General features: G+C 55.6%; 9 protein-coding genes across 9 annotated transcripts; 4 read left to right on the forward strand and 5 right to left on the reverse strand.

Moving 5' to 3' along the window:
* Positions 1-296: 296 nt before the first annotated feature.
* Positions 297-1286, reverse strand: LRP88_06784 (basic helix-loop-helix domain-containing protein; the record flags this gene model as incomplete). Its single annotated transcript, XM_083243321.1, has 2 exons — positions 297-634; positions 695-1286. The coding sequence occupies 2 exons, from the start codon at positions 1284-1286 to the stop codon at positions 297-299; spliced, it is 930 nt and encodes a 309-aa protein (XP_083100545.1).
* Positions 1287-4384: 3098 nt separating this feature from the next.
* Positions 4385-5779, forward strand: LRP88_06785 (glucose-induced degradation complex subunit FYV10; the record flags this gene model as incomplete). Its single annotated transcript, XM_083243322.1, has 3 exons — positions 4385-4435; positions 4511-5050; positions 5102-5779. 3 exons carry the CDS (start codon positions 4385-4387, stop codon positions 5777-5779), a joined length of 1269 nt encoding a protein of 422 aa, XP_083100546.1.
* A 720-nt stretch (positions 5780-6499) lies between these two features.
* LRP88_06786 (CCR4-NOT core DEDD family RNase subunit POP2) lies at positions 6500-8023 on the reverse strand (the record flags this gene model as incomplete). The annotated part of the gene is made up of 2 exons (XM_083243323.1): positions 6500-7540; positions 7595-8023. 2 exons carry the CDS (start codon positions 8021-8023, stop codon positions 6500-6502), a joined length of 1470 nt encoding a protein of 489 aa, XP_083100547.1.
* Positions 8024-9090: 1067 nt separating this feature from the next.
* LRP88_06787 (NADH-ubiquinone oxidoreductase B12 subunit family-domain-containing protein) lies at positions 9091-9518 on the forward strand (the record flags this gene model as incomplete). Its single annotated transcript, XM_083243324.1, has 3 exons — positions 9091-9104; positions 9186-9293; positions 9362-9518. The coding sequence occupies 3 exons, from the start codon at positions 9091-9093 to the stop codon at positions 9516-9518; spliced, it is 279 nt and encodes a 92-aa protein (XP_083100548.1).
* A 772-nt stretch (positions 9519-10290) lies between these two features.
* LRP88_06788 (uncharacterized protein) lies at positions 10291-11955 on the reverse strand (the record flags this gene model as incomplete). Its single annotated transcript, XM_083243325.1, has 1 exon — positions 10291-11955. The coding sequence occupies one exon, from the start codon at positions 11953-11955 to the stop codon at positions 10291-10293; it is 1665 nt and encodes a 554-aa protein (XP_083100549.1).
* A 2509-nt stretch (positions 11956-14464) lies between these two features.
* Positions 14465-15209, forward strand: LRP88_06789 (uncharacterized protein; the record flags this gene model as incomplete). The annotated part of the gene is made up of 2 exons (XM_083243326.1): positions 14465-15060; positions 15110-15209. The coding sequence occupies 2 exons, from the start codon at positions 14465-14467 to the stop codon at positions 15207-15209; spliced, it is 696 nt and encodes a 231-aa protein (XP_083100550.1).
* A 641-nt stretch (positions 15210-15850) lies between these two features.
* LRP88_06790 (uncharacterized protein) lies at positions 15851-17531 on the reverse strand (the record flags this gene model as incomplete). The annotated part of the gene is made up of 2 exons (XM_083243327.1): positions 15851-16709; positions 16771-17531. 2 exons carry the CDS (start codon positions 17529-17531, stop codon positions 15851-15853), a joined length of 1620 nt encoding a protein of 539 aa, XP_083100551.1.
* Positions 17532-19767: 2236 nt separating this feature from the next.
* On the forward strand, positions 19768-21572 carry LRP88_06791 (E1 ubiquitin-activating protein AOS1; the record flags this gene model as incomplete). Its single annotated transcript, XM_083243328.1, has 2 exons — positions 19768-20122; positions 20173-21572. The coding sequence occupies 2 exons, from the start codon at positions 19768-19770 to the stop codon at positions 21570-21572; spliced, it is 1755 nt and encodes a 584-aa protein (XP_083100552.1).
* A 1161-nt stretch (positions 21573-22733) lies between these two features.
* On the reverse strand, positions 22734-27060 carry LRP88_06792 (uncharacterized protein; the record flags this gene model as incomplete). The annotated part of the gene is made up of 5 exons (XM_083243329.1): positions 22734-23117; positions 23208-23392; positions 23486-26276; positions 26394-26489; positions 26584-27060. The coding sequence occupies 5 exons, from the start codon at positions 27058-27060 to the stop codon at positions 22734-22736; spliced, it is 3933 nt and encodes a 1310-aa protein (XP_083100553.1).
* Positions 27061-27665: the final 605 nt, after the last annotated feature.

Raw genomic sequence — 27665 nt, forward strand, 5'->3', positions numbered from 1 at the left:
AGGCAACATGATTCAAGCCAGGCAACTGACTGCCGTACTCGGATGCACAGAGATGATCCTCGCCCCGAGTATCTTTATATCGCTCCTGGCCGATGGAGTGTAATGTTGCCCTAGGCTCCGCAGTAAAACACAAAAGCAAAGTATAGAATCAAGACGACGAAAGATAGAGAGGGTGCCACAGCTGCTGCTGCTGGTAGGCAAGGCAGGTGCATGTGAGCGGCAACATTAGACGGGGGTATACGTTAGAATGATGGCAGCGTCGACAGGGAAGCGAATGCCAACGCTGACGTCGGCTCCTAGCTCGATGTAGTGGTGGCAGTGTTTTCCTCCTTGGGCTGGGGAGGCTCCAGGCCAGCGTTCTGGGCCACCCGTTTCCAAGTCTCGAGCTCGCGGTAAAGGCGCTCACATTCTTGCTTGAGCTTGTCATTGGAAGCACTCAGCTCTGTGATGGCTTGCTCCGTAAGCAGCTTTTCCAGAGTCCACTTCTCAATGTTCTGCTGCTCGTTCTCCTTGAGCTGAGAGATGAAACTGACGGCTCGTTGCAGGATGGACCCCTTGTTCTTTTCACAACCGGGTACAATCTTGGCTAGCTCATTGATGCCTTCATTGATGGTTTCACGGCGACGACGTTCCACTTAGCCGGGGTTAGTTATTTCCAGTATCAAACACTAGCAACAAGCAATGCCAGCCATACCTTCTTTGTGGTTATCCTTTCTCATCTTGTGCCATTCCTCCGAGCCCACGGTTGGCTTCGGGTTGGGAGCCGCAGGCGGGTACCGAGGTGGTTGGTGCTGTACCCCATTTGGTGGTGTGGGCTGATGCTGGGGAGGGGCAACCGGAGGGGGCGGAGGTTCCATGATGCCGTCGACGTTGGGTGGTGGCACGTCTGGGTTGAACTGGGCATCGTGGCCATGATCGCCATCGGCGGTTGCCTGAGCTGCAAATTGTTCCTCTGTCGACGGCGGAACGTGGAGAGTGGGATACATTCCGAGGGCAGCTTGGGCGGTGCTGGTAGCGCTGGCGGGATCCGGGGCCTCAGGGTGGTCGGCCTGGGCCGCCTGCTGTAGGGCGTTGAAGTCGGCGACGTTGACGCCATTAGCATTGGCAACCTGGTTGTCCATGGCATTATCGATGAAGGAGGCGGCGTCGGTCGACATGTGGGCAGCTGGCGCAGGACGCTTATTCCTGGTCAGATCAGGGCTGCCTGACTCACGCTTCCGCTTCTGACCAGGCGAGCCGGTCAGGCTGGAGAGATCTGGCTGTTCGGCAACAACGGACTCAGCCATGGTTCAGTTCAGTTGGTAAGACGCTTGCAATAAGTGCCGAGGAGAAAATGAGATTCAGGCGGGGGTTGTTCGATCAGACGCGTGCGCCGGATGTCGAGACCGTGCGCAAGGCTTGACGATGTCGAGGCCACAGATGAGAGACGTTGACAATCGGTCAGAGATCTGAGGAGGGGAGGGCAGTTAGAACGAAAGCTCTGCAAGGCAAGACAAGATTTGGGCGAGACGAAGCATGAAAAAAGATCAAGGCGACTGGCGGGATCCAATCTTGGGTGTAGAGTTGTCAAGAATCAAGCAACCGTTTGAGTGCAAGTCTCGACCAAAACATGTAGGCCAGGGAGGCGCTTGCCTTGATGCCAGACAGACAGACGGACAGGCTTTGGCCCGTGAATGAAGCATGCGACGAGCTGTATGAGCCAGGAAGAGACGGAGCCACGGCGTAGTCAGGTCTTGGTCTCACTCGAGAATAAAGGTGACTGAACAACAGCGAAGTGAAGATGCCAGTGGCCGTCGCGTGGATGCGACAGAGCGGCAGCGGAAATGCGCCGATGCTGATTCAGTCACTCGAATCTAGACGATAGCACGGCGTGTGATCGACCAGGCGATGATACATGCCGGACTGGACAGACAACGGTGTGGTGAAGAAGATGATATTTCGAGGTGGGTTGTGGTGATGACGACGATGATGGTGATGATGATAGCAAGAGGCACGAGGACGCGACAGCGACGGTAATGAGGAAAGAACGGCCACTTGGCGAGGAGGAGCATCGCCGATCAAAAGGTGCAAATAATTCCCTCGGGCCATGGCGCAAACAGAGGAGGGAAGACATGGTGCAGGGCATCAAGCAAAAAGCATCGCGAACAAGTGAATGAGATGCATAGAAGCCGACATACCTCCCAGATCATGTGCCTTGAGGCGTGCACTGCAGGTAGCGTAGTGTAGGCGGGCCTGCTTTGGAGATCACGAGTTTCTCGTCTCACGTGTTTGGCGTGATCGACCTCGTGATATCGCGCGAGTCCCAGTTGATAAGTCGAGAGGGTTCGCGTCGTCAACTCCTCTTTGGGGGGGAACCAAACTCCAACGGAAATAAATGAACAAGAGGGAAAAAAAAAAGGGGAGGGAAGATCTCGATACGCGCTCGGAGAATACCCGTGGGGTCTTTTTATGTTTTAACCAGGGGGGAAGAGGACAAGGAGATTGAAATCTCGCCCAGAGGGCGCTTCTTTTGCTGGCGCGAACGAGGTCGCGGGCTGGGCTGGGCTGGCTGGTACTGCTGGGCGAACGAGTCGGGTCACGCGGCGGAGGAAGAGGGTGAACACGTGCAAGTGGGTGAGGCTGGTAAGATAAATAATGCGGGTGAGGTGAGAGGTGGCCTGGCGAGGGGATGCCTGAGGCATCGTCTCAAGGGCGGGCGCGGCCAATGAGAGGAGCAGGCGTGCCACATATGGTCGAAATGGGGTGGTTGCCTTTGCGGAAAGGCGCACTGAGTGTGGGAAAGAGCTAGGGAACGAGAAGGCAACAGCTGAGAAAACAGATCAACGCGATGAAAAGGTGATAAAATGCGCTTGATGACCTCGTCTTCAAGTCAATATTGCAATGATTCTCTTCCTCCGCTGTTGGTTACTCGTTCCCTCTCGATCCCCGTGTACATCGCCAACAGGCATGATGCAAGTCCAGGTACTTACTCGCCTGGCCCACGCAACGCAACAAGCCTCGACGGCCCGACGCATTCACTGCCTCAATAGCTGGAGCCAACACGCAAACCTGCCTGCTCTCTTGGACCCCTCAACAAGGGTCTCTACACCCAAAAGAGAACCAACAACCATGCTCGCCCCCATCAAGTGACTTGGGTTGACGCGGGTAACTGCACTGTAACTCGACGTACCAAAGTACCTTCAAGGACCACTGCACCAAGCCCGTCCGCTGCGGCTTCAAATGAAATCCTCCTTTTACACTTTCCGGTTCCTCTTCCTCATGTCAAGCTTTCCCGCCCAGATTCCCAAATGCGGGAAGAGGAATCGCACGGACCAATAGGGATCGATCGTCGTACGTCTTCCCATCACCACACCATCTGGAGGGGGAGAGGGGGGAAGGGACCCGGCGAGAATGAGGAGCCCAGCCTAGCAATCAATCACCTGATCCATCCGGCAAACATCACTTGACGCCAACGAGGTGAAACAGATTGCGTCCTAAAGATAACTGGGCCCTCTGCTCGTCTGACACGGGATCTCGTCGTGAATCATGGCTCAGACCGTGGCCCAAGATGGACTCTGCTGTCTCAGGATCGATTCCCGATATGGGGGGCTTTTTGGTCAGCGTTGGACAATGGGCAAGACGGCTCAAGCCTCAGGACCCAAGGCTGGGTGTCACAGCGGGATCCCGGGGACTGAGGAGTCACAGCAAGTTGCTGATGGAGTGACATGGCGTAGGTAGCGTAGTCAGCCAGCTGTTGCTATCCAGAAGATCCATTCATGGGAACTTGAATAAGCCCATGTCAGTCTCCGCTGCGGCATGCACCCGGCCGATGTTGGGAACCGCGGGAGCCTTTCGGTACAAGTACATGAGCGGCGAAGGTGTATTTACAAATACATTGATGCCAATAGTTCGTTTGGGAGCTTTCAGATCATGGAGATGTTGGGTGAATTGCTCATGTACTTATCCATGCGTACATTAGTGAAAGTAGCTGGTCGCACCAATTCCCATGACGCTGGACTCGACAACTCCTCACTTTGTGCATCCGAGGGCAATGTTACTCTAGAAACCACGTTCCTAGACAAATGCAAAGAAGATCCATGCCATTCTCTGTCCTGCTCCTAGGGAGGGGTTGATTTCGTCGCCATTCGTAGGCGATCTCCTCCCACTTACAGTGAAGTGCACGATTATTCCCACTGGACGCGGTACGTACCTGGAACTGGAGCTCCCCCGGACCGCCCACTAAGAAACCCACCTCGCGATAACGTCAATGGAGCGATTCCTATCATCGGAGCCACTGTGATCCTGACCTCATCTTCGACATCTGCCTCTTGCCTCCGTGGCATCCCATGTCTTTTTCTTCTTTTTGAGCAACGCCAATCTTCTTTCTCTATAGCACATCTTCACAATGGGCGACCACGAACTCTCCGCTATAAAACATAACGAGCATCTCCTTCTCGTACGTCCGTCCTCTCGCCATCCAGCATCACCGCCCTGTCCTTCCGTCTTCCAGCTCTAACGCTCATGATACCAGGACCAACCCCTACTCCGACTTCCCTCCGAGCTTCTCCGAAAGAACTTTCGCGCCGCACACTTCACCATCGAGAAGGACACCTCGGCCCTCAAGACGCTGCTCAAAGACTCTGCCACGGCCGCCGTCTCCGGTCGCGCGTCCCAGCAAGATGTCCTACGAAACATCGACGCCATGATCTCCCGCATGCGCGGCGTGAAGCGCAAGCTCTCTGCCAACGCTGCAGAAGAGTCCCGCCTACACACCCAGGCTGCCGCCCGCATCGCCCACCTCGACGAGCTCTACGCCCTCGACTCGGTTGAAGATGTCAAGTACGAGGCCTGGAGCAGGAAGAGGCTGGACCGCCTGCTGGCCGACTATCTGCTGCGCCATGGATATAATGAGAGTGCAAAGGAGCTGGCGCAACAGCGTGGGATTGAGAACCTCGTTGATGTCGATACCTTTGTTGCTGCGAGCCGCATTCGTGATGCCCTCTTGAAGGGAAGTGTCACCGAGGCTCTGGCATGGTGCACAGATAACAAGAAAGAGCTGCGGAAGATGGAGGTGCGTTTTCAATACTTCATGTCATTCATGGCAAAGCTAATATTTTCCTAGAGCAAACTCGAGTTCATGCTTCGGTTCCAACAGTACATCGAGCTTGTCCGCTCCCAGTCTCCAAACAAGCTTGCCGAGGCCATCGCCCACGCAAAGAAACACCTAACTCCCTACCGTGGAACCTTTCCTCGCGAAGTACAGCAAGCGGGTGGTCTGCTCGCTATCCCACCAAACTCGCCCGCCTCTGCCGCATACGAAGACCTTTACAAGCCCTCTCGCTGGACAGACCTCGCCAACCTCTTCACAACCACGCATAACCAGCTGCTTGCGCTGCCTGCCGTCCCGCTCCTTCATGTTGCCCTCTCATCCGGTTTATCCGCCTTGAAGACTCCTGCGTGCCATGCTCACTCTCCTGCACCCTCATCGCATACCACGCCATCCTCTCATACCCCCGCTCCCTCCGAAGCAGCCGCCGCCGCTGCTTCAACGCTCGGCCATGGAGTCTGTCCCATCTGCTCCACGGAGCTCAACGAACTCGCACGCAACGTGCCATACGCACATCACACGCAGAGTCATGTCGAGCATGACCTCCGGCTACTCCCCAACGGCAGCGTCTACGGCAGAGATCGTCTCGAGATGCAGGCCAAGAAGGCGGGTCTACCTGCGGACCAAATCAAGGACTTGCGGACAGGCGAGAACTATCCTCTTGACGCCTTGAAGAAGGTGTACATCACTTGAATGTTTGGCTTATCTGAGTTTCCGGTACTGGGACAGGGCGTTGTATTGCATACATCTTTGGGTTTGGCGTTTAGGAGACAACGTGTGTATTATACATGCAATCGTAGCGAAACTGAAGCTTTGCACTGCCTACAAAATACTGTGGCAGCATGTTCCTTCGAATCACCAGCTCATATCATGGCTCACAAATCTGGGCACGAGGTTCACAAGAGCAATCAATACCTACGCTGGTCGAGATACTCAAACAGAGCCATGTTCCAATGGACGAAACACCCCCTATTGACCGTACAATACAGGATACAGCAGCGGCGCCAACGCCATCAAGACCACGGAACCAGCATATCAACCCTCCCATCCGTACCTTTTTCCGTGCTCCCTAGAGAAAACCCAACCTCGACATCCTATGCCCAGAAACAAAGAAAAACCCAAGAGCCCCTGAGGCGAAAGGAGAGCTGGATGAAGGGTGTGGGTGCCATCGAGGCAATATATTATGAGTGACAAGCAACAACGTGTTAAAATTCCCGTTGGCATCGCTCCGTCTCATCGTGCGCTTCCTTCTGCAAGGTATAGATTGCGGTAAGCCAGTGATTATAGGAGGAAGGTTGTGGGTTGGTGAGACGAGTATAAGCAACGAAGGGGCATAATACAAAAGACGGAGCAGCTTTGAGAATATTAACATGTTTCCTAGCCTGGGGAGAGGCTCCCGCAAGCATCTATCCCTCATCGGTTTCCGCCAAAGGCAAAGCTGCCAAACACACCACCGCCACCGCCAGGGGTCATAGGCCCCGTGTTGGTGATGCCGTTAGTGTTGTGGCCCTGGGGCCCAGGAGTAGTAGCAAGCCCAGCACTTGTAGTGTTGGGCGTGCTTGGCCCTCCGGTCTGGCCGTTGCCATTATTCGCACCGTCGTTGCCAGCGTTCTGCTGGTTCATCATAGACATGATGACGCTTGAGTCCGGGAAGCCCAGTCCCCAGACCTTGCCGACGTGTTCATCTGGAATCTCGCTACTAAAGATCTTGTCGCGCATCTGGAAAAAGACCTTGCCGGTGAGGAGGGAGTCGGAGCCTGCCTGGTGTGCCGAGCCAATGCGCTTAATCTTGAGGGTTTCGGCAATGTTCTCGAGGCCGGACTTGTGCTCAAACTTTTGCAGGATCTCAGCACTACTGGGGTCGCTTGGTGTGAGGAGTCCAGAGTTATGGAGCTTGATGGCATACTTCATGAGATGCTTCACGTCATATGTTGTCGGGAAGTAGAGCTTCATCTTGGTATCGAAATCGACCTCGTCGTTAGGCAGGGGCGTGCAGATAAGAAGCTTGGTGAGGTAGCCAAAATCGTAACCGCCGTGGAAAGAGATCCATCGCACATTGTCGAAGCACACTAGACCCGAGGGGATAAGGAGGGAGGCAAATTCGTGGGGATCGATGCCGTCGCGTTCAAGCAAGCTGAAGTCGATACCCGCCTGTTGGAGTGATTCGATCGACTTCTCGTTATACATGTCATCCTTGAGGGAAAACTTGAAGTTGAACTGCCAGGAGCAGGGGAAGGGGGCGTTGCTTGCTGCTCTTCGAGCAGCCAAGCCGAAATCGGAGTCGTTTGTTGATGGCCGTGCCGGTGGGGTTTCGCCGTCCTCGTTGAAGAAGGTGAGGCCTATTTGGATAACCTTGAGCATATCGACGTTGGTTCGCAGACATTGGTAGTGGTAGTCGCTCTTCCCCCGGAACCCTCCCATGGGTCTTGCAACAACACCGGGGAATTCGGTATCCTTTGGAGATCATTAGCAAGTTCCCGTAGATGTCGCCAGCTGCCTGAGCCTCACCATCGCAATGTAGGGGTATTTGTCCACCAGTTCTCTCAACACAGCCATCTCCTCGTGTAGATTGTGTTTCCACACCTCTCTTATCCTGCCCTTGTTAGGGTGCGACCTGATGCCCGGGTGCTCCATCAAGACGTTCTGGTGAACCTGTCCTCCATGCTGCGGCTGTTGTAGGCCAGCTGGGCCGTGGAAGCCCATCCTTGCGCTTTGGCTGCCGAACCCTGTGTCGGCGAACCCTTGGCCGTTCAGGCCAGCAGTAAAGGCATTGTTGTTGGCAGCAGAGAAAGGTCCGAGCTGCGCATTGGCGTTCAGGTACTGGTTGGCGCCCAGGTGGCCGCCTTGTGGTTGACCATGTGAAGGGAAACCACCCTGATGATAGGGCGCTGCACCGGCGGGCCCGCCGCTGAAGCCCCGGAGTTGCGGCGGCGGCATGGGAGCGCGGATAGGGCTTCTCAGGTTGAAAGGAGCGGGTCGGTTATTGGTCTTGTGCGCCTCTGGGAAGAAAGGACGGGCGAGATCGCTTGGTCGTTGCGGGCGAAAGGCTCCTACCGACGGGTTGAGGGCTGCTTGCGGTTGCAGGCGCGACGACTGGCCGTTGCGAGCAGACTGGTGCGGCGAAAAATGTCCTGCCGCTGGGTTAAGTCCTTGGAGTTGAGGCTGCGGCCCTGCTCTCGGTGGTGGTCCAAATCCCGGTGGTGGTCCAAATCCTGGTGGCGGTTGCCTCCACGATAGCGGTTGAGATGTTGCAGGTGTCGGCGGTCCCTGACCTTGGGATTGATCCTAGCCTTGCCCTTGCAACGGTTTCTAACGCGACGACTTCCTGGGATACGTGTTACCTCGACGGCCGCGATCGCTGAACATTGAGGTGACAAAGGTGGATCGGACGATCTGTGCGATACCGGCACAAGCCAGATCGAGGCCTTGCGACGGGGACGGACGGTGTCAAGCACTGCGGTGCGGGAGCGGCGTGGGCGGCTGATCGATCTCAAGTCCACGTCGGATGGTGGAGAGTGGGTGGAGGGAAAGTGACGATAGATATACGCGCGGGGTTTGCTGTTCGGCGTCTGACGACAGATATCCCGAATATGTTTTTTGGTGGATTTTTGGTTGGATTTTTCTGTGAATAGTAGATACGTTGGTCGAGAGAGGGGGGATTAACGGGTGAAGCAATGGACCGATGATGATGATATGCTCTGTTCTGCCCCAACAGCACGAGACTCTTTCGAGGGCACAGCACAGAGGTCGATAGGTAGGTGAGGAGACTGGAAGCGAGCCCAGAGCGTGGTCCGTGCACGAGCCATCGGAAGGATCGGGGTACTTTGTTCCGCTCCGGAGCCTGGACCTGCCCGGGCCTCTGAAGGAAAGAGCCCCAGTTGCAGTTGACGGGCAGCCCATCACTCTAGCCCGTAAGGACGAATTGGCTCGCTCTCCATTCGCCCATCATTTGCCTGTCGTCAGATTCAACTTGCACCCCCAGAATCTCTCTCCCTCAGCCCACGATGCTTGCCACGAGGTACGACGCGCACGCCACCCTATCAATTGGCCTCGTCAATTGACATGATTCAACTGGAATATCTGACCGTCCGCTGTGCAGAGTGCTACGAGCCGCCTCGCGCGGGCCCAAGCCCAACATCACCGGCTTCAACATGCGGGCCTTCCAAGAATCCACCGGTCAACCTCGATACGACCCCTGGGAGCGCAAGTCAGTGCCCCCTAGACCTCCTATGTTGGCCATGGAGATCTCCATACTGACTATTCCCTCTCCTACAGCGAAGCTTGGCGATACCAGGGCAGCTACACCCGCTGGAACCGCTTCAAGAACGGCTTCCCCGGCCTCGGTATCGCGACCGTCGCCTTCGTTGCCTACTGCGGATACGAGCATTTCTTCCTCGAGGACGAGCACCACCATGGCGAGGAGCACCACTAGAGCGGGCGTGTACGGGACACCAAGAGGGGGCAAAGATGGCATGCATGCATCGCGAGGGATGTTAGAGGTTTTGTACATATATCTCGTCCAGCGAGAAGAGTGTTCGATCAGACGCCGGAACCAGGAAATGAAAAGAAATCTTGATCTAATCCGTACCACACGTGAGTTGGTTATACTTCTTGGAGGAGGAGGACCTCACGGGCATGCCGAGGTATTGACGCATCCATATAGCGTTGACACACAACAACTACGCAACACATATGGCAAACCGAGTCCTGTGGAACGTATGGCCTCTACGCCAGGAGGAAGGGTCGATTCGTCATCCCCGCTTCAAGGTTTCTCACTCAGTTCTCAGCCAGCCGTTCACTTATTCATTTCACCAAGACAGACCAAGACATTCAGTTACTCCAAGTTCAGACACCAAGATAGTGTCAATGTATCCAGATTGTCTTTGCATCTAACAGGATAAGTAATGGTAGAGGTATCATGAGAGACTGACCCGTCTCTATGCTATAACGAGAGTAAAAATGGTCCTCCAACCTGTGCAGAATGGTATCAAATGCCCTGAAACGCCGCCGTGTACCCAGTTCAGCTTTGTTCTTAGCCCCTCAGAAACACCAATAAACAAAAGAAATAACAAGGTTCGTTTCACAATCACCGCCATGACATGATGCATTTTGAACGCCATGTTGCCGTGTGACAACGCCATTGAGCACCCGTCAAGGGTCTCATCTCAGGTTACAGTGGTTTGACAGCAGCTCAGGGGCTGGCATCACAGCACCAAGCCATTGACGACATCTAGTGCGCCCTCAACAGCTGTCTCAAGCTCTTCGACTCTTTGCTTGAGCCCCTTGTTTTCATCCTTGAGAAGATTGACTGTATCCCAAGCAATACTGGCCTCCTGCCCTTGGCAATTGCGACAAGTCTCAAGGACTGTATTTTTGGGCGCTTCACTGGTGATCCCCTTGAAGAGCTTCTGAATAGGGTTCATCTGAGCGCTGCTGTTGCGGTTGGCCCGTGGAGGCTCAACAATGACTGGCTTATACTGAATTATGGGGGTGGTGACCGGGCTGATGTCTGCTGACATGATGCTGGTAGAGATGGTCGGGCTCCGGGATCGAGAAAAGACACTCGCTTCATCCACGCTACCATCGTCGGAAGAGGTCGAAGTGCTCTTTCGCCAGCGTCTTTGACGATCCTCGTCGATACCCAGGTCCTCGGAAATGGTGGAAGCCCCAGAGGGTGCCAACTCTTTTTCGCGATTTGCCTCAGCCTCAAGATCCGCGCGGTCTTTTTGCTCAGCAAGCTGGTTGAGCAGATACTCGATAAAAGCATCACGCTCTGCAGCTTGCCGGGCCTGGTCATCGAGCTTCTTCTCAAGCTGTCGAATCTTTTCCCCAGCGTCGTTCATGGTGGATACTTCCGTCTCACGCTCAGCCTTGAGCTCCTGGACTTCGGTTGTGCGTTGTTGATAGGCCACCTGGAACTTGCTCAACAGTCCGGTGGCATTCATCTGGAGGTTCTTAAATGAGGATGGCGAAAATGTACTTCCTTCGACAGGAGCTCCATTGGGAAAGAGTCCCTTTTCAATGTCGAGATTCATCAGCTCGTCGCCGTAGGTGGGAGAGGTAGGAGTAGAAGGAGTGGATATGGAGCCAAAGATGTTGAATCGAGACAGCGCAGCTGCAGCCGCAATCTTGGACGCCGACGAGCCACTGCGTGGTCGAGCTTCGGGAACCGCTGGGGTCGATGGGGATGCTGGTGCGTTGGGAGCAGGAACACTGGCGCGAGAAAACCAAGACGGAAATCGATTTCGAGGGGCTTCCTCTACAACAGCAGGTAGACTGGCCCTGGGCCTGGGGGCAGTGGCCCTCTTATCACCGGTGAAAGCCATGTCGAAGAATTGGGGCCGAACGTGCCCGGCGGGAGGGCTCTGAAACTGTGATTCAGGCGCGAGGTCGATGTCGTTGGAGAAGGTCACGGAGTGACGCAAAGGGGAGTGAAGCCTCGGGGAGGTAGGTTCTACATGGAGTCCGGGATCGGGTCTTCGGACAGAGCTAGGGGGATGATGGGCGGCCACAGGAGGAGCGAGTGGAGGAGAAGGTAGAGGAGGAGAGGGCAGGGGAGCCGGTAGCGACGTTGAAGGCGTTGGAGGTGCTGAAAACGTTGAAGGCGTTGATAGAGGCGCTGACGACGAACACTCGGGAACGGCAGTGGAGAGACGGCGAGGTATTGTTTCCGTTAGGTGCGTGTTGACGGGTTTGGATGTCAGAGCAAGACGTCTCCTCGCGGTCGAGGCACGGACTTTGGACACAGGAGTTGCAGGGGCGTTCGGGGGATTCGGGGCATCTGACTGAGAACGGCAATCGACAGGAAGTTCGCCCTGGTCGAAGCAGGCTTGATCGTTGAGCCCCTGGAGCCCATCCGGAGGTAGCATGATGTGCTAAGGTTTCGGCTCCAAGGGGGGTTTCACGGAATAGCGTGTAGGGAGATTTGACGGGAGCAGGGGTCCAGCGAAACGGAGCCAGTGAGACAGGCGTGGAAGTGACGCTAGCAGCGACGGCAGCTGTCTTGGGATGATTACTTGTGGGTTCTTGTCGATTGTTTCGTGTAGAAAAGGCGGAGAGACAGGCAGCGAGACAGACGCAACTGGCGAGAGGGACGAGGAGGTTGGCGATGGATGAGGGAGAGCAGGATTTGGTGGAGAGGACCCTAGATAAGTATGGCAGGTATTGGAGGTAGGTAAACACAGCCGGCGTCGAGTGTTTCTGCGCGTGGCCAAGTCCGGTTGGGCAAGCGAGCAAAACTAGGTGCAGCACAGTAGACAGAGCCAACTACAGGCGCAGCAGCTCTCAAGCGGATGGACGGGTATGGGTTTGATGGGCCCGGGGAGGGGTCCTTTTGGTCTGTAGGTGCAAGGTAGTGTTGTAGTGGTCTTGGTGGCGACGACGGACGTACACATCAGGCAATTCCTACAGCTACCGGCAGGATAGCTCCCACGAGGACGAGCCATTCGAGAGAATCCATATACAAGGTACATACCTGCGATGTCATCTATCACCTTGAATCGAGGCCTTTTCCGGAAAAGACGCGGGCAAAATGTCGTCTCGAATTGTCTCACAACTAAGCTACCTACCTAAGCCAGCCAAGCTTGGGTACGCCAAGGGTGCAGATCCTTGGCTGCTGAGGAATGTCGACGCGCGCCACTCCATGGATGTTTCTGTCTGTCTCTCGGGCCTCAGCTGGCGCTGGGGCCGGCGGACCGTAGGCGGACATCGCCCTAGAAGTCATTCATTGATTTCTTCATTCCCTGGAAGAAGCAATAGTCGCTGCATCAAAGCACAGCACAGCACAGCAACTATTGGCGCTCGAATCAATAATATCCATTCGCATCCCTTTGCTGGCTGGGTCCCTGAAATTGAAATTCATCTCGTCAAATAAGCAATACGGGAGGATCAACAATGCACAACTGACTTAATTCATGCAGAATTACATAGCTTGTGCATGCTTACTCGTTGCTTTTGCTAGACTGGACCCTCATCTTTCTTCACTCTCGCGTGGTCGAACTCAACCTCCCCCTGTACCACGGGAACCTGCAGCCGATGCATCCTCCGGGAAGGATTTGGTCAACGTCAACTGAGTTTCAGGCTTTGTTGTGCATCCATTCTTCAGCCTCGTGCCTCGCAAAAGTCTGTTGAGCGAGTCCAGGCCCCCCTAGTCCCTCCCACCAAGCAGCAACAGACTTGATCCCGTTGACGAACCGTGCCGCCACGATCCAGCGACTCCTCAATGCCTCGTCCCGTGCTCCGGTGGCTGATCTTTAACTGCCCGTGGCGTCAGGAAGCTCTCCATCATGGCAAGACGGTGAATGGTCCGTCCTTGGTGTGGAGTTTACAGGCACCAGGAGTATCAGAACTTGTTCAGGGTCTAGGCTCCCAAGACGAAACTCTCCGACATCCACTTCTTGGCCGGACTGATCTGCTCACTCATCGTCAAGCTCAGATGCCAAGCGTCGAGCATAAACCACACGAGCTCTCACCTATGGAGAAGGACTATCTCTGCCCCGAATTCCAGCTCTATCAGTTACACCGGCCTGAAGCCTTGGCGTCCTTGGATCGGCCACGAACTGGTGCCCTATATCTCTCCATTTGTGTTGATCACGTAGGTAAGTAGGTACTGGCAGCAACGTCATCTCTGTGACTTCCTTCGTAGATCCAAGTCCATTGCGCAGGGGGCAAGAACATGCGGTCGTGGCTGGAGCGGGCGTTCCTTCCCCTCCCGCCATCAGAGGCAGGTGCCTTCAGACGGTGAACCGATTCAACGACGGGAGGTAGCAAGGCAGGTACAGGAGGAATTGCCAGGCCATCCGGGCTGTCTTCCAGTGACGACGGGTGGGAATTTCTGCGAACGATGGCTCGCAAGAGGCAGAGCATATTCAGACCAAGCTCCAGTTTCTCAACTCGCTGGGAGGACATCACCACTTGCCAAAAGAGGCATATCTCCAACTGCATCGCATCACCATCCATCTCTAACACTTCTAGCCACAGGCCTGGTTTGCTGTTCGCAGGTAGTGCTGAGCTCCTGCAAACTCAAGAAGGCACGATGGCCGTAACAACTGATCCCCTCAAGTCATCCTTCCACTTACACCTCACATATGTGTTGCAACTTCCAAAGCTGGACTCGAGATGATGGATGGGAAGGTGCTCGGCTCGCCATGAGTAGACAAAAGCTCTTCTCTCACACTCTCGCCTCTTCTCTCTTCTCTTCCATCATCCATCTTCATCTTCATCTTTTTGGCTGCCGTCCATCAGATTCAACCCAGCACCATCAGCTTATCTTGTCTTGATATCCAAACTCCAAACCACCATCCGCAGTATCGCTTTCACCTTCCCAAATCTGCCCCTTGCTAGCACTTAGCCCTGATCTCCAGAGTTCCCTCAGCAAAGATGCAGCACCCTGATCCCAATATCCCCAGCCAACGCTTCATTCGTCTCATCCTCAAGGCGTTGCTCATCATCTTCAGCATTGGCAGTTTCGTCACCTTCATCCTCGCCGCCATCACTGCTGGTGGAGACTGGCCTCAGATGCAAGAGTCTGCTCTGCCGGATGCATCATCGCGTGTTATTGCCGTCCCCCGTGACGGCCGAGGCCTCGTCCGTCGCGACGACGATGACGACTACCGAAGGATGCCTTTTGACCGGGCCAACGCACGCTTCCCAAATGACCGTGACATCCAAAACTCCGTTCAGCTTTTCCGGCTCGACCCCAACGACCCTGCGTGGCTGCCCTTCTTCTTTCTCTCGACTATTGCCTTCATCTCCTGGATTGCCACCGCTATTCTCCTCTTCTTCGTCTTTGCCCGAGGCAGAAGTTTCGGCAGCCGCCTCCCCCGGTACATTCTCCGGGTCATCGCCCTAATTGTTCTCGCCTTTGCTCCTATCTTCGTCTTCGGCTGGTACCGCAACGATGGAGCCTTCTCGCTTGTCTGCAAGAGCAACTACGCAATCGGCCAGGCAGCACTTGTCCTCGCTCACCTCACTCTGTAAGTATTGTACACTCGGTCCTGCCAGAACTCGCTAACTAGGATACAGCTTCATTGGAATCTTCCTGACTTTCCTTGGGGCTATTCTGGATCTCCCAACTGACTTCGGCATGGACTCTCGCCGAACCAGCGCTACAAGTGGCGCCTGAGTGAAGAGGAACGATAGGGGAACATGATCCGAGGGTTGAGAAGCTCGGGTGGTGGTTCTGGGATGGAAGTCTCTTTCAATTGGAGTTTGAGGATTTCGGCTTTGTATCATTAGCTTGGCGCATGGGCTTCTTAATTGGGACAGCATACACTATGATGGCAGTAAATGGAGATGGAGTGAATCAGACAATTGTTCTTGCACGGTGAATGCTGAGCTTGGCTCTCTAACTGACAATTGATAATGGTATTGTGCGAATGTCTCATAGCTTGAGTCCCATTCCAATGCCTTGCTAAATCATATCCGGAACTCCTCTATACGCGATCCATAGCCACGCCGTCAGCCAGACGGCGGGTTCCATTCCTTCGAGATGATGCATGTCTCATTTCGTTTGCTCCCAAGTGCTGTAACCCAGATGGAAAATGCAAAATATGTCGGCTTCATTGGATGGAGCTTTCTCAGCCCATGTTCAGCCAAAGGTGGGAGCTGATGGCAATTAGCTGATCACGCTCATCCCATCAGAGACAACCGTTCATCCTCGTGTCATATGCTTTCATCGTCATTCCTACAAACACGGTACACATATGATTCAGCCGTACTCAGGCACGCACATCCCGCATCTCTCTCCTCGCGTGCGGGGCGCCATCAACGTAGCTGGACAGAGGGGAAGTAGCGCGGGCCAGCATAACCCCGAGCAATGATGGACTGGATGTCGATATTGCTGGCGGGGTCGTGGTGGGAGCTCCACATCTTGAGGAGGATGAAGCGGCCCGAGACGGGGGGGTCGAAGCGGATGGTGCACTTGCTCTTCTTCTCCTCGATGAAGAAGCGGGCGTGCGGCGAGAGGAGACCACCACCGCCCACGGCGCGGACAGCCTCTTGCGTAGCCGAGTTGTGAGCTTCCCAGGCCTCGGTCAGAGACATGCTGTTGGAAGAGCGGTCGCGTTCCCGCTCACGCTCACGTTCGCGCTCCCGGCGGCGGGATGAGGGCGGGAAGCCGGATCCGCTGGTGTTAGCTGCACTGCTGTAAAGCCGCCAGTGAGAGGGGTGGTGATCGTCGAGGTACTCCGGGTCGAAGATTTCTGCACCGTCGTCGGATTCCGAGTCGAGGGTCTCGAATGGAAGGGATCCTATGCGGTTGGGTGCGCGGCGGAGGAAACGGCGCCCGTCGTACTCGTCCTCCTCGTCGTCGCTATACTCTGCTGTCACACGAAAGTTGGGAAGATCCCAGAGAAATTCTCGCGGCATCTGAGGGTGGCGGGGCTCATAGTCGTCGCTGTTGCCACGATAGTATGCTGGTCGGTATCTTGTGGTCGTGGTACCGTTGTCATGATGCTGGATAGAGATGGTCTCGGTCGGGATGGGTTGTAGAGCCCTGAAATCCCCCTCCCCGGAGCCCGACTCTTCACCTGCTCGTGGCGGCATGTATTGAATCTGATAATGTGCTGTTCTACTCAGCATGTCGTCCTGGTCCATGGCCACAAAGACCATTCCCTCTCTCACACTGTTCAGATAGTCAGCCAAACTGCCATGTCCACGGATGGCCAAAGACTAAAGGAACATACGGATGTGAATAGTTCATAGACGCTGGCGCCTTGATGACCAACTCCCGCAGAGTGAAGACGGTAGCACCCTGATGTCGCAGCACTATATTGCACCTGTTGCCCTTTGTGCAGTACACCGAGGTGTCGTCCTTGAGAATGTTCTCGGCGGCATACGACGATTCGTTGGAGAACATTCCCCCGTCACAACTGACAATCTCCATCTGGAGCTGGCCAGGCTCGACCTGGCCGTACTTCCCATAGCGAAAGCCCTTGAAGGCGGGCGTGAGGCGGTCCGAATCCAGCTTCCGGCGCTTGTGTCGTCGGTTCGAGTCGGGGAGGTCCTGGGGGCGGAGGGTCGGGGAGTAGTTGGAGGGCAAAAGCGGAGGGGTGAGGCTGGGGTGGTTTTGTAGGTCCAGCAGGGCGCGCAGGTGCGAGTTGGCCTCCTCGAGGTGACGATCCAGGTCTTCAAGATTGGTGGGACGGCTGCTCTCGGGTGCGGCGATCCGGATGCGGCGAGATGTCGGCCAGCCGTCGTCCATGGGACGTTCAAAGTCGTCAAAGCCCGCAGACGGAGTGCGGTTCTCGAGGTTTCGGATGCGCTCGGCGCGGCGCGATGCGGTTGACCAATGTCGGGACTGAGGGCGGCTGGACGAACTCGGCGAGGGACTGTCTCGGTCTCGGGCTAATGCTCGCAGAGAGGGCAGTCGAGGCAGCGGCGGAAAGTCATCGTGAGGCTCTCGGGAATGGCGACGGTGGGAATTTGATCCCGACCGCGAAGACATGGTGACTTGTCACTGCAACGGATGAGGAGGGGAGGTTCAGTCGTTCGGCGAGCGGCTATGACGTGGGGGAGCGGTCGACGATGGTGGTTCGGCAAATGAAATGTGGATAAGTTAACGGCGGGCGAGGCCTGTGGTAATGTAATGTAATGTACTGTATCGCCTTGCACAGTACTGTGCTGTTACAGACGGTAGCACGAGGCTAGAGTTCTACAGGACAGAACAGAACAGGGAACCTATGCTCTACCACGTGAACGACGGAGCGCTCGATCTGGTGCCTGGTCGGTGGAGGTCTCGAGTCACGGCCAGGCGTCGGGATCCTCAGTTGATTCTCGGAGAAGTGACGACGGTTTGGGGAGCAGCCTGTGGTGCAAATGACTCGACTGTGGGTTTTGTGTGAGTTACAGCTTCGCCTCTCTTTTTTTTGTGTCTTTTTTTTTTTTGGCTTTGTGCCCGACTGTCCCCAAGTCTCTTTTATTTCGCTCGCCCAGGACATGACATGGTGGGATTTTGGAGTCCACATTTTGCCTCAGTCCTTGCCCCGGCCAAGAAGGTCAGGCGGCACAGCACACATGAGCCTGGAGGGGGGGCATCATAGTGACGGCAGCCTTTCCCCTACAGAGTAGGGTCTCCAACAAGGCGGGGGTGGGCGAGCGGAGAGGGCGGCAAGCGGGTGGGCAGGCTCACCATCAGAAGAGAAGAGAAGCGACGCCCAAAAGACGAGAGGGATCTCTGGCCAAGGGCGGCGAGAGGGTAGGTAGATGGGTACCAAGAGTAAGGTATGTACAGCGATCAAGATCTATACAGGAAGCGCAAGCGGACGGGTATCGAGACGATAGATTCGAACGAGTTGCTTCAACTGATATGTTCAAGGTCGTAGCCTAGGTAGGTAGGTAGATGGATGAGATTGAAAAGCAGCATGGACGAAATGGACCGTGGTCGAGAAGATAATGGAGGGGTTGCCTGCGGATAAAGGCGGTAAAGCCACAGCGAGGGAGGCCCTATATGTGCCCCAATGTTGGTGGCTTCTTAGGGGGACAAGGCGTTGAGAGCCACTCGTGCAGGGAATGGCTGTCAGCAAGATGAGCAGGCATGCGTGTTTGTGTGTGTGTGAGAATAGGTCTTCTCCTTTCCATTACGACCCTTACTCCTCTTACTTGGCTCAAACACAGATGCCAAAGACCCTGTCACTCTCGCGGTGTGTAGATATCTTCTCACTCAGCCGAATGGCGTGCAACGTCTAGACTGGACTGGACTGGACCGGTCCTTTGGAACACCCGATATGCGCTGTGCAAGACTCCGTGCATGGCACAACCCGTTGCTCTCGTTCGCCAAGTCTTGCTCTTCCAGTGTCTTATTATAGAAGCAGTGCAGCAAGCCGTCCCGTTCCAGCACAGCTCAGCTCATTCATTAGCTAGGAGCCTGTGTTTGCTTGTCTCGGTCTTGGTTTACAACCAACCTCGTCTGCGAATCCATAGGTTGAGAGGTGCATCCGCGCTTGTCACACGTGACTGGACTACCAGGTACCGTCATGCTGGTTCCCTCTCCCCGGTACCTAACCGCTTCATCATCCGAGCTGTAAGCAAATCACCGCCAGCTGAGAACACTGTGAGAACAGACTGCAAGTAGCCGTGAGTGCCATATGAGATTCAACCTATAGAATACACCCATATCCACATCCAACTTTCTCTGTTCAACCCAATTCTCATGTATCCCCCTTGGCCCGTTCCCCAGGGCGCGTTTGTCCCCCCCCCACACGCAGCCGTACAGGCGATCCCACTAACAATTTCCTTCGACCAATCAGAAGCGCATCCTCAACGGCCAGCTCAGTAAACTTCACTCCCAGCTTGCGACCTTGAAAGGCACCTACCATCGTCCGAGATTCGATATATGATATCACAAAAAAAAGGTCACGTCCACAAGCAAGCAAACAAACACCAAGAGGCGCACCTCGTTTACGCCTGCAATCTCGGATACCTGCTTTCTCCTCAGCAATAAACGGCGCATGAGGGTCTAGGTCTTGGGCTGATTGCGAGAGCTGCTTATAACCCAGCGGGCTGGGCATTCCTTGTCACGCGCGTTTCGCCTCATCTCATCAATAACAACCTCTTGCGACTTTGCTCGGTAGCCTCGCAGCCTTGCGCCAACATCGCAGACAACGACAAGGGCATCCTCTACATCCGTCTACTCATCAATCTCACTCTCTTGTCCTCTCCCCCTCCGCGCAGAGTCTCTTCCGATGGACGCCTCAAACCAGAACCAAGGCCAGCCTCCGGTTGCGCCTCAGGTTCAGCAGCTTCCAGATGCCAGCGCGGCCGCTGCGATGCCTCCCGTCGACGCTGGCGCCAACCTCAACGGCAACGGCAACGTCATTCCTCAGCTACCAGATCATCTCCTCGGCTCAATGAACCCTGAAGTCATGGCCGGCATGATGCCTGATCCCTCACTCATGGCGGATCCCACCATGTTGGCGGCCATGCAGATGCCTCTAGCAGACCCCTCAGCCTTCATGATGCAGCCTGGAATGGCCATTCCAAACGGCCAACCTCACGCCTTTGGTGTCCCTGTGGCACCGCCTGCCATGGTCAGCGCTGGTAAGTCTCGCGCCAGCAAATCACATATGCGCCAGCTCTAACACGTTAAGATGAGATTGCTCTCTATGATCGCCAGATCCGCCTCTGGGGCATGGCCGCCCAGGCCAAGATTCAAAGCGCAAACATTCTCCTCATCACCATAAAGGCTCTCGCCAACGAGATCGCAAAGAACCTTGTCCTCGCTGGCATTGGCTCTCTCACCCTCTTGGACGGTGCCGTCGTCACCGAAGCCGATCGCGGCTCCCAGTTCTTCCTCTCTGATGATGACAGCATCATCGGCCAGAACCGCGCCCAGGCTGCGAGTGCCGCCCTCCAGAAGCTCAACCCTCGTGTTCGTGTCCACGTCGACACAGAAGGCGTCAAGACAAAGGGACCCAGTTACTTTGCTGGCTTCGACATCGTTATTGCCACTGACCTTGACCCCGAGTCATTCAACATCATCAACACCGCCACCCGCCTGAACTGCAAGGCATTCTACGCCGCTGGTTGCCACGGTCTCTACGGATTCATCTTCAGCGATCTCATCGAGCATGACTATGTCATCCAGCGTGATCTCGGAAACGTACCAACCATCCCTGGCCCCGAGACACGCACTCGCACCATCGTCGACGTTCAGACCCGCAAGGAGGGCCCCAAGACAATCGAGTCTGTCGCCAAGCGCGAGCTCTATTCCACATGGTTCCTCGCCAGCGACGTTGGTGGTCTTCCTGAAGAGTACACCCAGTCCCGCCGACGACTCAAGAGCGTGACCCCTGCGCTCTCGTGTCTCCGTGCCCTATGGGAGTTTATGCAGATCCAGGGCGGCCGCGTCCCCAGCAATCGCGATGACCTTAAGATGTTCACGCAGATTGCCACTCAAAAGCACAAGGCCCTCGGCCTCCCCAGCGAGACCCTCCGTCCAGAGTTTCTGCGCAGCTTCCTCCAGAACCTCGTCAGCGAGATCTCCCCTGTCGCCGCTATTCTCGGTGGTCAGCTCGCTCAGGATGTCATCAACGTGCTCGGCCAGACGCAGCAGCCCATCCAGAACATGGTCGTCTTTGACGGTAATACCATGGAGGGCCTCATGTACCCTCTGCACCCCGAGGGCTCCCTCGGCTCCGGACTCCTCACCGACCACCAGGTGCCTAACGGCGGCGCCCCCATGATGCTTCCCACAGGCATGGATGCCTTGCCCATGGGCATCGACCCAACCGCCATGGGCGCTCTGCCTCACCACAACAATCCCATAATGATCCCCGGTGGGCTGCAGAACGGCATGGGCCTTGCCATGCAGGATGCCGCCATGACCGACCCTACGCAACAGTTCAACCCTGTGCAGGCTCCCCAGCAGCCACCTCAGCAAGACCCTCAACAAGTCCCCCAGCAGGCAGCACCGCAACCCGCAGCAGCCACGGCTGAGCAGCCTGCCCAAGAGGCACCAGCGAACCCCGGCAATGCGGGGGCAAACTAGAGATGGTAGACCACGACGGGGAACATGTCGTGGAAGGTATCAGCCTCGCCGACAGACCCAGTTAGAGGAAGGATTGACACGTCGCAAAGACTAGTAGATTTCTGGGGATCAGGAAAGAAGATGAGCAAAGGATCTGCTTTTTTGCGCTAATTTACTTGATCTTGATATTGATGCTTGGGATGCATGTCAAGGGAGTAGATGGATGGATGGATGGATCGTCGTGGATAGATGATACCTTTTTGTACATTAAATCAAAAGACATACCACGCCCATGGAATCTTGAAAAGGGGCATTCAAAGCTCGCATCGCTCTCCTGGACCATCAGAGTTGTGATCAAACTTGAACAGACTACCACTGGCTCACCTACCAACCACTACGCTACCAGTACGTTTCACGTTCCACAGCTATCAAAGGAGTGATTCGTCACAATGCTACTGCCTTACTGTTGCCTACACGGCTACAATCAAACCGTGTGACTCAGTGATACACTTCTTCACGTTACACGATAAGACTAGTGAGTTAATGCACGTCGATTTTGCTGATTGGCTATGGCTATATACGGGCGTCCCTCCACGACCTTCGTATATCGTCCTCGGTATATCCCCCCCTTCCGAAAAAAAACAAATGCGAGTCCCCTTTTTATATCGCTTGTAGGACGCCACTCGGGCTGTCCTCTTGCTGAAGCATCCATTTGATGCCTTCCTCTGTTTCCGCAACCAAGTAACTCTTACACAAGAACACGATGGGGAAGTTGGCAAGTCCTGCAGGCTGGGCTACAGGTACCCGCTTTCAACCTCCCTCGGTGCGTTCAGCACTATAGTGTGCCACCAAATGAAGCCAGCGTCGACGAGAGCAAATTAGTTGGGGGGGGGGGCTGACGGGGGATATGGTAAACGGAAACAAGAATAACACGCAAATCATCTGTCCCTGGTGTGTGCTGTGACCAGGGGGTTGGTTCGCCTAACGCCGTCGATGCGAACGAAGGAGGAACATGCCTCCAGTTCTGATTCTGATTCTCTCTCGTCCTGGTACTGGAGTTTGAGAATCGTCGTTGATGAAAAAAACAAGGGTATCGTAGCAGCTGTGCTGCAATGGCATTAAAGAGAGTAGCTCTCAGCCAGGATGAATAGTATTCATCGCCATTTCTTTTCGAGATTGAGTTCAAGACTCTTCCTCGTCGGTGTTGGCCTTGACGGCAGTCGACTCATCTCCGGTGACCTGGGCCTCCTTGGGAAGGTCAGCCTCAGTAGAAGCCTCCTGGTCCTCGAGGGGTTCGTCAGTGACACGAGAGGAGGCAGTGGTCTTGGTTGCTGCGTTCTTGGACTTCGCCGCCTTGATAGCTCTGGGTTTCTTTGCAATGGGCTGAACTTCAGTGCTGGCAGGGGCTTGCTCCGTAGTCTTGGACTTGGCGGCCTTCGTGGTTCTTGGCTTCTTGGCCACAGGTGAAACGTCAGCCTCGACTGGCTCTGTCTCTGTATTCTTGCGTTTTCTCGGTCGCAGGCGTCGCTTGTTCGGATTGTCTTCAGGGCCGGACAACACATTGTCCTTGGAGATGAATGAGCCGTTGGTGTCTGCAGGCTTTGCCGCGAGTTTGTCCACAGGCTTCTCCATATACTCGTCCACAGGCTTCTTCACGGCCTTCTTCGCGGGCTTCTCTGCAGTCTTCTTTGCAGGCTTCTTCGTAGACTTCTTTTCAGCTTTGAGAATCGACTGAGGCTCGGCAGCAGTATCTTTGTTCTTGGACTTCGGGGCCAGAGGCGGGAGACCAATGAGTGGCTTGGCAAACCGGACAGACTTGAAGGAAGTCTTGGTGGGTAGAGCTTGTTGAGATGGCGTTGAGGAAGAGCTGCCACCACCCTATCGGGCGTCTTGATCTTGGCCTAGCTCTCCACGTTCATTCTTGTCCGCCTTACCTCGCTTGCGTGGCTGGTTGACGTTCCAGCCTCGGATCTGGGTAGGACCGGAGCTGGGGAGGGCTGCCGCTAGTCCTGTCTCTTTATGGTCGTACGGGATGGTCTTGAGCTCAGGCTTGTTAGGCCAGGCTCGATGCGCAGGGACAGGAGCTGGCTGGAGCTTTCGGTACTTGTTCCCGGCATCAGATGACCCGGAAGGGGTGGATCGATGACGATGAACCGGGTTGGGAAGACCCTGAGAATTGTCTTGCGGGCTTTGAGCCATATGTGGAGGCATGGGAGGGGGATTCGCATACGTTGGAGACAGGACCTGGTGTGCAAAGCCCTGGTGAGGCGAGGTGATATATCCCTGCCCCGTGGTCTGCGGGTTTGGCAGAATACGATCAGTCGCGATCGGCTGCAGCGGCGCGTGCTGCTCAGGGCCTGGATAGCCTCGATGGTAGTTGCGAGGAGGACCCGGAGGGTAATACGAGTTCCCCATGTTACCGTGGCCAGCAGATCGTAGACTGGGCTCGAGCAGAGTCTCATCCTGGATAGACTGGTTACGTCCTCGCGGCGGTCGCAGAGGAGGCAGAGGCTCGGCGCTGGCATTGTGAGAGAATGGGATTCGAGCTGCAGGAGGAGCGGGTGAGTGATAATGAGAAGGCCCTGGGCCTGGAGCCGATACAGGCGGGACTGGCGCGCCGGAGGGACCAGGAGGAGGACCCTGAGGGGGCTGCGACCAGTACGCGCGAGAGTAGCTTGGAGCCTCGGCAGCGTAGCCACTCATGCGGCGAGGAGGGTATCCCGGGTCGATGGGACGTCCGGCAGCCATGTGACTATCACGATGGTCTGGGTTCGATGGATTGGGGTAGCCACTATGCGAAAGGTACGCTCCCTGGTCCTGAGCCGGGTGTCCTGGAGGTGGGTGAGGTGCGTACTCAGAAGGTCGCACTGACTGATGCTGTGGCACAGCGTGTTCATGAATGGGGGGATAGGGCATGGTTTCCCCAGGATGGCCATGCACCGGGCCGCCCGGTTGCATCGGCGGCTGTGCACGGGGTTGGTGCAGGTAGCCTTGAGGAACGTCGACGGGACCGTATCGGGGATCCACGGGAACCTGGCTTGGGGTGACAGGTGGGAGTTCATTGCTTCGAGGAAGCGAGCTTCGGGGGTCGACTTCGTGCATGGCATGAGGGCCTACCTGTGTGGGAGCAGTACCGTTGACACTGGCATCAGGATAAGGCTGTTGGTCTTGGATAACCATAGGCTCATGCATGGGAACGGGCTCATGGATAGGAGCGGGCTCGTAGGCCATGACAGACTCGGGAGCCGCGACGTCATCTTGGGCTTGAATCATCTCTCTGCTGGGAGCAGGCTGGTTAGAGATGCTCACGACACTGCTCAGCTCAGCCAAGAGGTCAAGGCCGGTGCTGGAGCTGGGTTCAGGCTCAGGAGCAGCGGCAGGCTTCGAGTCGGTAAAGACATCACGGATCGCGTCATAACGAGCGGGCTTGGGTGCGGGCTTGGGCGCCTTGTTCGATTCCTGAGCTTCCAGGAAAGCGCTGGCATAAGTCAGAACAGAGAGGTCGGTAAATCCGGCTTCGGGTTGAGGAGCAGGCTCCTCCTCCGCCTCGGACTCTTCTGCCTCAGATGGCACCTCGCTGACAACAGGTCTAGCCTCCAACTCCTTGATGGCAGTACCCAAGGACTTGCTTCGAAGTTCTTCGTCAGAACGGACGTATTCGGCGACATCAATGTCATCCTCCTGAATCTCTTCAAGCTTGCAGAAGCGTCTCATTGAGGCTCCAATCTTGGTACGCCAGGGCGCATCCTCAGAGCGGCGATGGTTGACAGTCTTGAGGAAAGAGCGAGAGGCATGTGAGATTCTGCCAGAAGGGTTCGCGATGTAGACAACAGGCTTGCCAGGCATGACGTATGGCGTCTTCGGGATGTTGGGATGAACACTGTTGGGCAAGATGATGCCATATCTGGGATGGACACCATATAGCTTGACCATGTCTTGGTCAAAGTCCTCGGGGGTCAAGGCCGAATAGTCGTAGCCAGCACACCAGATGTCGAAATGAAAGCCGTTGCTGTTGGGACCATCGAGGTACTTGCCGCGCTTGGCACGAGTGTGACCCTTGGTGGCATCGTTGGTAGTATCTCTGAAGCCGATCTGCCAATCGTCGAAATAGTCATGGTGGGGAGTGAGGATACGACTGTTAATGCCCTTCTCCCGCATCGATGGTCGTTGATTGTAGATTCGGAAACCATACTCATCAGTCTCCGCGATACCCTTGGGCAATGGAGGGCTCTTCTCGCGAGCGGAAAGCTTGGTAGCATTCTGGGCCTTGGAAATGGCAGTAGCAATGGCGGCGGGAGGTGGCATGCCGTTTCGGAGCACAGGAGGCTCAGGGGATGCAGGAGGCGAGTCCGACTCAGGCGGCGTGCCTGTTGGAGTAGCCTCGACTTCGGCAGCGGAAGCGAGAAGACCCTTGGCAGGTGCTGGAGGGGGAATCGCAGGAGAAGCTGAGCTTCTCGTGTTCTTCTTGGGAGTTGGCTGGCCTTCAGGCTGCTCCTGTGCTCTTCGTTTGTTGATAGCACGGCGACCACGGCCCTTAGTAGGAGCGGCGGCGGCGGCGGCGGCGATGGCAGCCTCGGCGTCGCGTGCCTTTTGCCACATCTCGGTACCTTCAACACGAGAGGGGTAGGGGACGAGATGGCCATCTTTGTAGGCCTCATAAATGCCAAACTCGTTGTCGAAGTGCTCATCCGAGATGACCTTGTACTCGTATTGTTCGTCGACAATCTTGAGTGAGATGTGTCAGCAGTTGCACCACCAATTACCGCAGCGGGTGGGAATGGATCTTGTGATGAGTGGCAGAGGAGGGATGAAATTGGTGACAAAGGGAAATTTCCGACTTACATCAACAGGCAAACCCTTCTTAGCAAGAGAGTCGAGAATGCGTAGGCGGTTCTCTGTGCCCTCGTAGAATTGCTCCTCAATCTCTTCAAAGCCGTTCTGTGGGGTTTGGTCAGTACAATGGATGCCAAGATCGTCAGGGAAATCTCCGCCGGGGACCAACGTCAGGCCGGGAGCAGAAGCGAAAACGTACCTTGAACTCCTGCTCGGCCACGTAGTTGTCGGCGTTGAACAGGTGCTCGGCAAGCTCGAGGTCCTTGTCGAGACGTCGCTTGTGTTCAGCAAGTTTGGTGTCGAGATTCTGCCTCAGCTGAAGCATGGCAGGGGCAAAAGCACTGTAGTGTTTGCTCTTCTCGGGATGTTGGATGGCCTCCTCAATAGCGCGCTCTGCAAATTCAGACAGGGCGGGTCTGAGAGCCTGGGCGATGACTGAATATGTGTGCTTGAGGTGTCTTTGACGCTCGTAGGCAGCTTGGACACGCGAGTCGGAAAAGTTCTTGGCTCTTCCTCTTCGTGATCCGCCACGGCCGGGCTTTGTGGCAGCGGCCTTGGACACAGCAGCAGTAGAGCCTCCTCTGCCACCACCTCTGCCTCGTCCACCGCGACCTCTTCCACCACGACCGCGGCCGCGGGTGGAAGGTTCCCTCGCGGGAGATCCGATCTCAGCCATGATGGACGTGATGGATCATGTACATGTAGGTAGGTGGGTGCAGGTAAAGGTGAATGCTCTGGAGTAGCGGGTCGAGTGACAGGTTTTTGGGGGTGTGAGAGATGAGAGAGACCAAAGGTAAGAATGTGCCACGCGCCAGGCGGCAGGGGGGTCAAGTAAGGTGTGAAAACGAGACGTGCGTGACTTTACCGCGATAAAGAGCTTTGCTGATCAAGTGAAGGCGGGAAAAGCAGGGATTGACATGAGCGCGCGATGGTGAAAAGGGCGCGGCGAGAGCGGGTGCAAGTGCAAGTGATCTGAGTATTACGGGATTTGGATGGATGTTGAAAGTGACGAGAATCTGAGAAAGGGTATGGGTACGTATAGGTCAGAAGTTTTCGCCAATCGGCGGGCGGCAGAAACAAAGACAGCGCGGCGCCGAACGACGAGCAGAAGAGGAAAAAACGACCAAACGCGTAAACGTGCTGGGGACTGTGATAGTACGTCGACGATGACGGTGGTGATGGTGTGTTTGAGGTCGACCTGTTGTTTGCGGTTGTGGTGGAAGTGAAGGAGGTTCAATGAGACGGAAAGCGCCTCGAGTGTCTGGTGTCAGTAGGTAACCC

The sequence above is a fragment of the Fusarium phalaenopsidis genome (assembly GCF_050370095.1).
Source record: "Fusarium phalaenopsidis strain FUZ10S chromosome Unknown contig_32298, whole genome shotgun sequence".
NCBI classification, from domain to species: Eukaryota; Fungi; Ascomycota; class Sordariomycetes; order Hypocreales; family Nectriaceae; genus Fusarium; species Fusarium phalaenopsidis.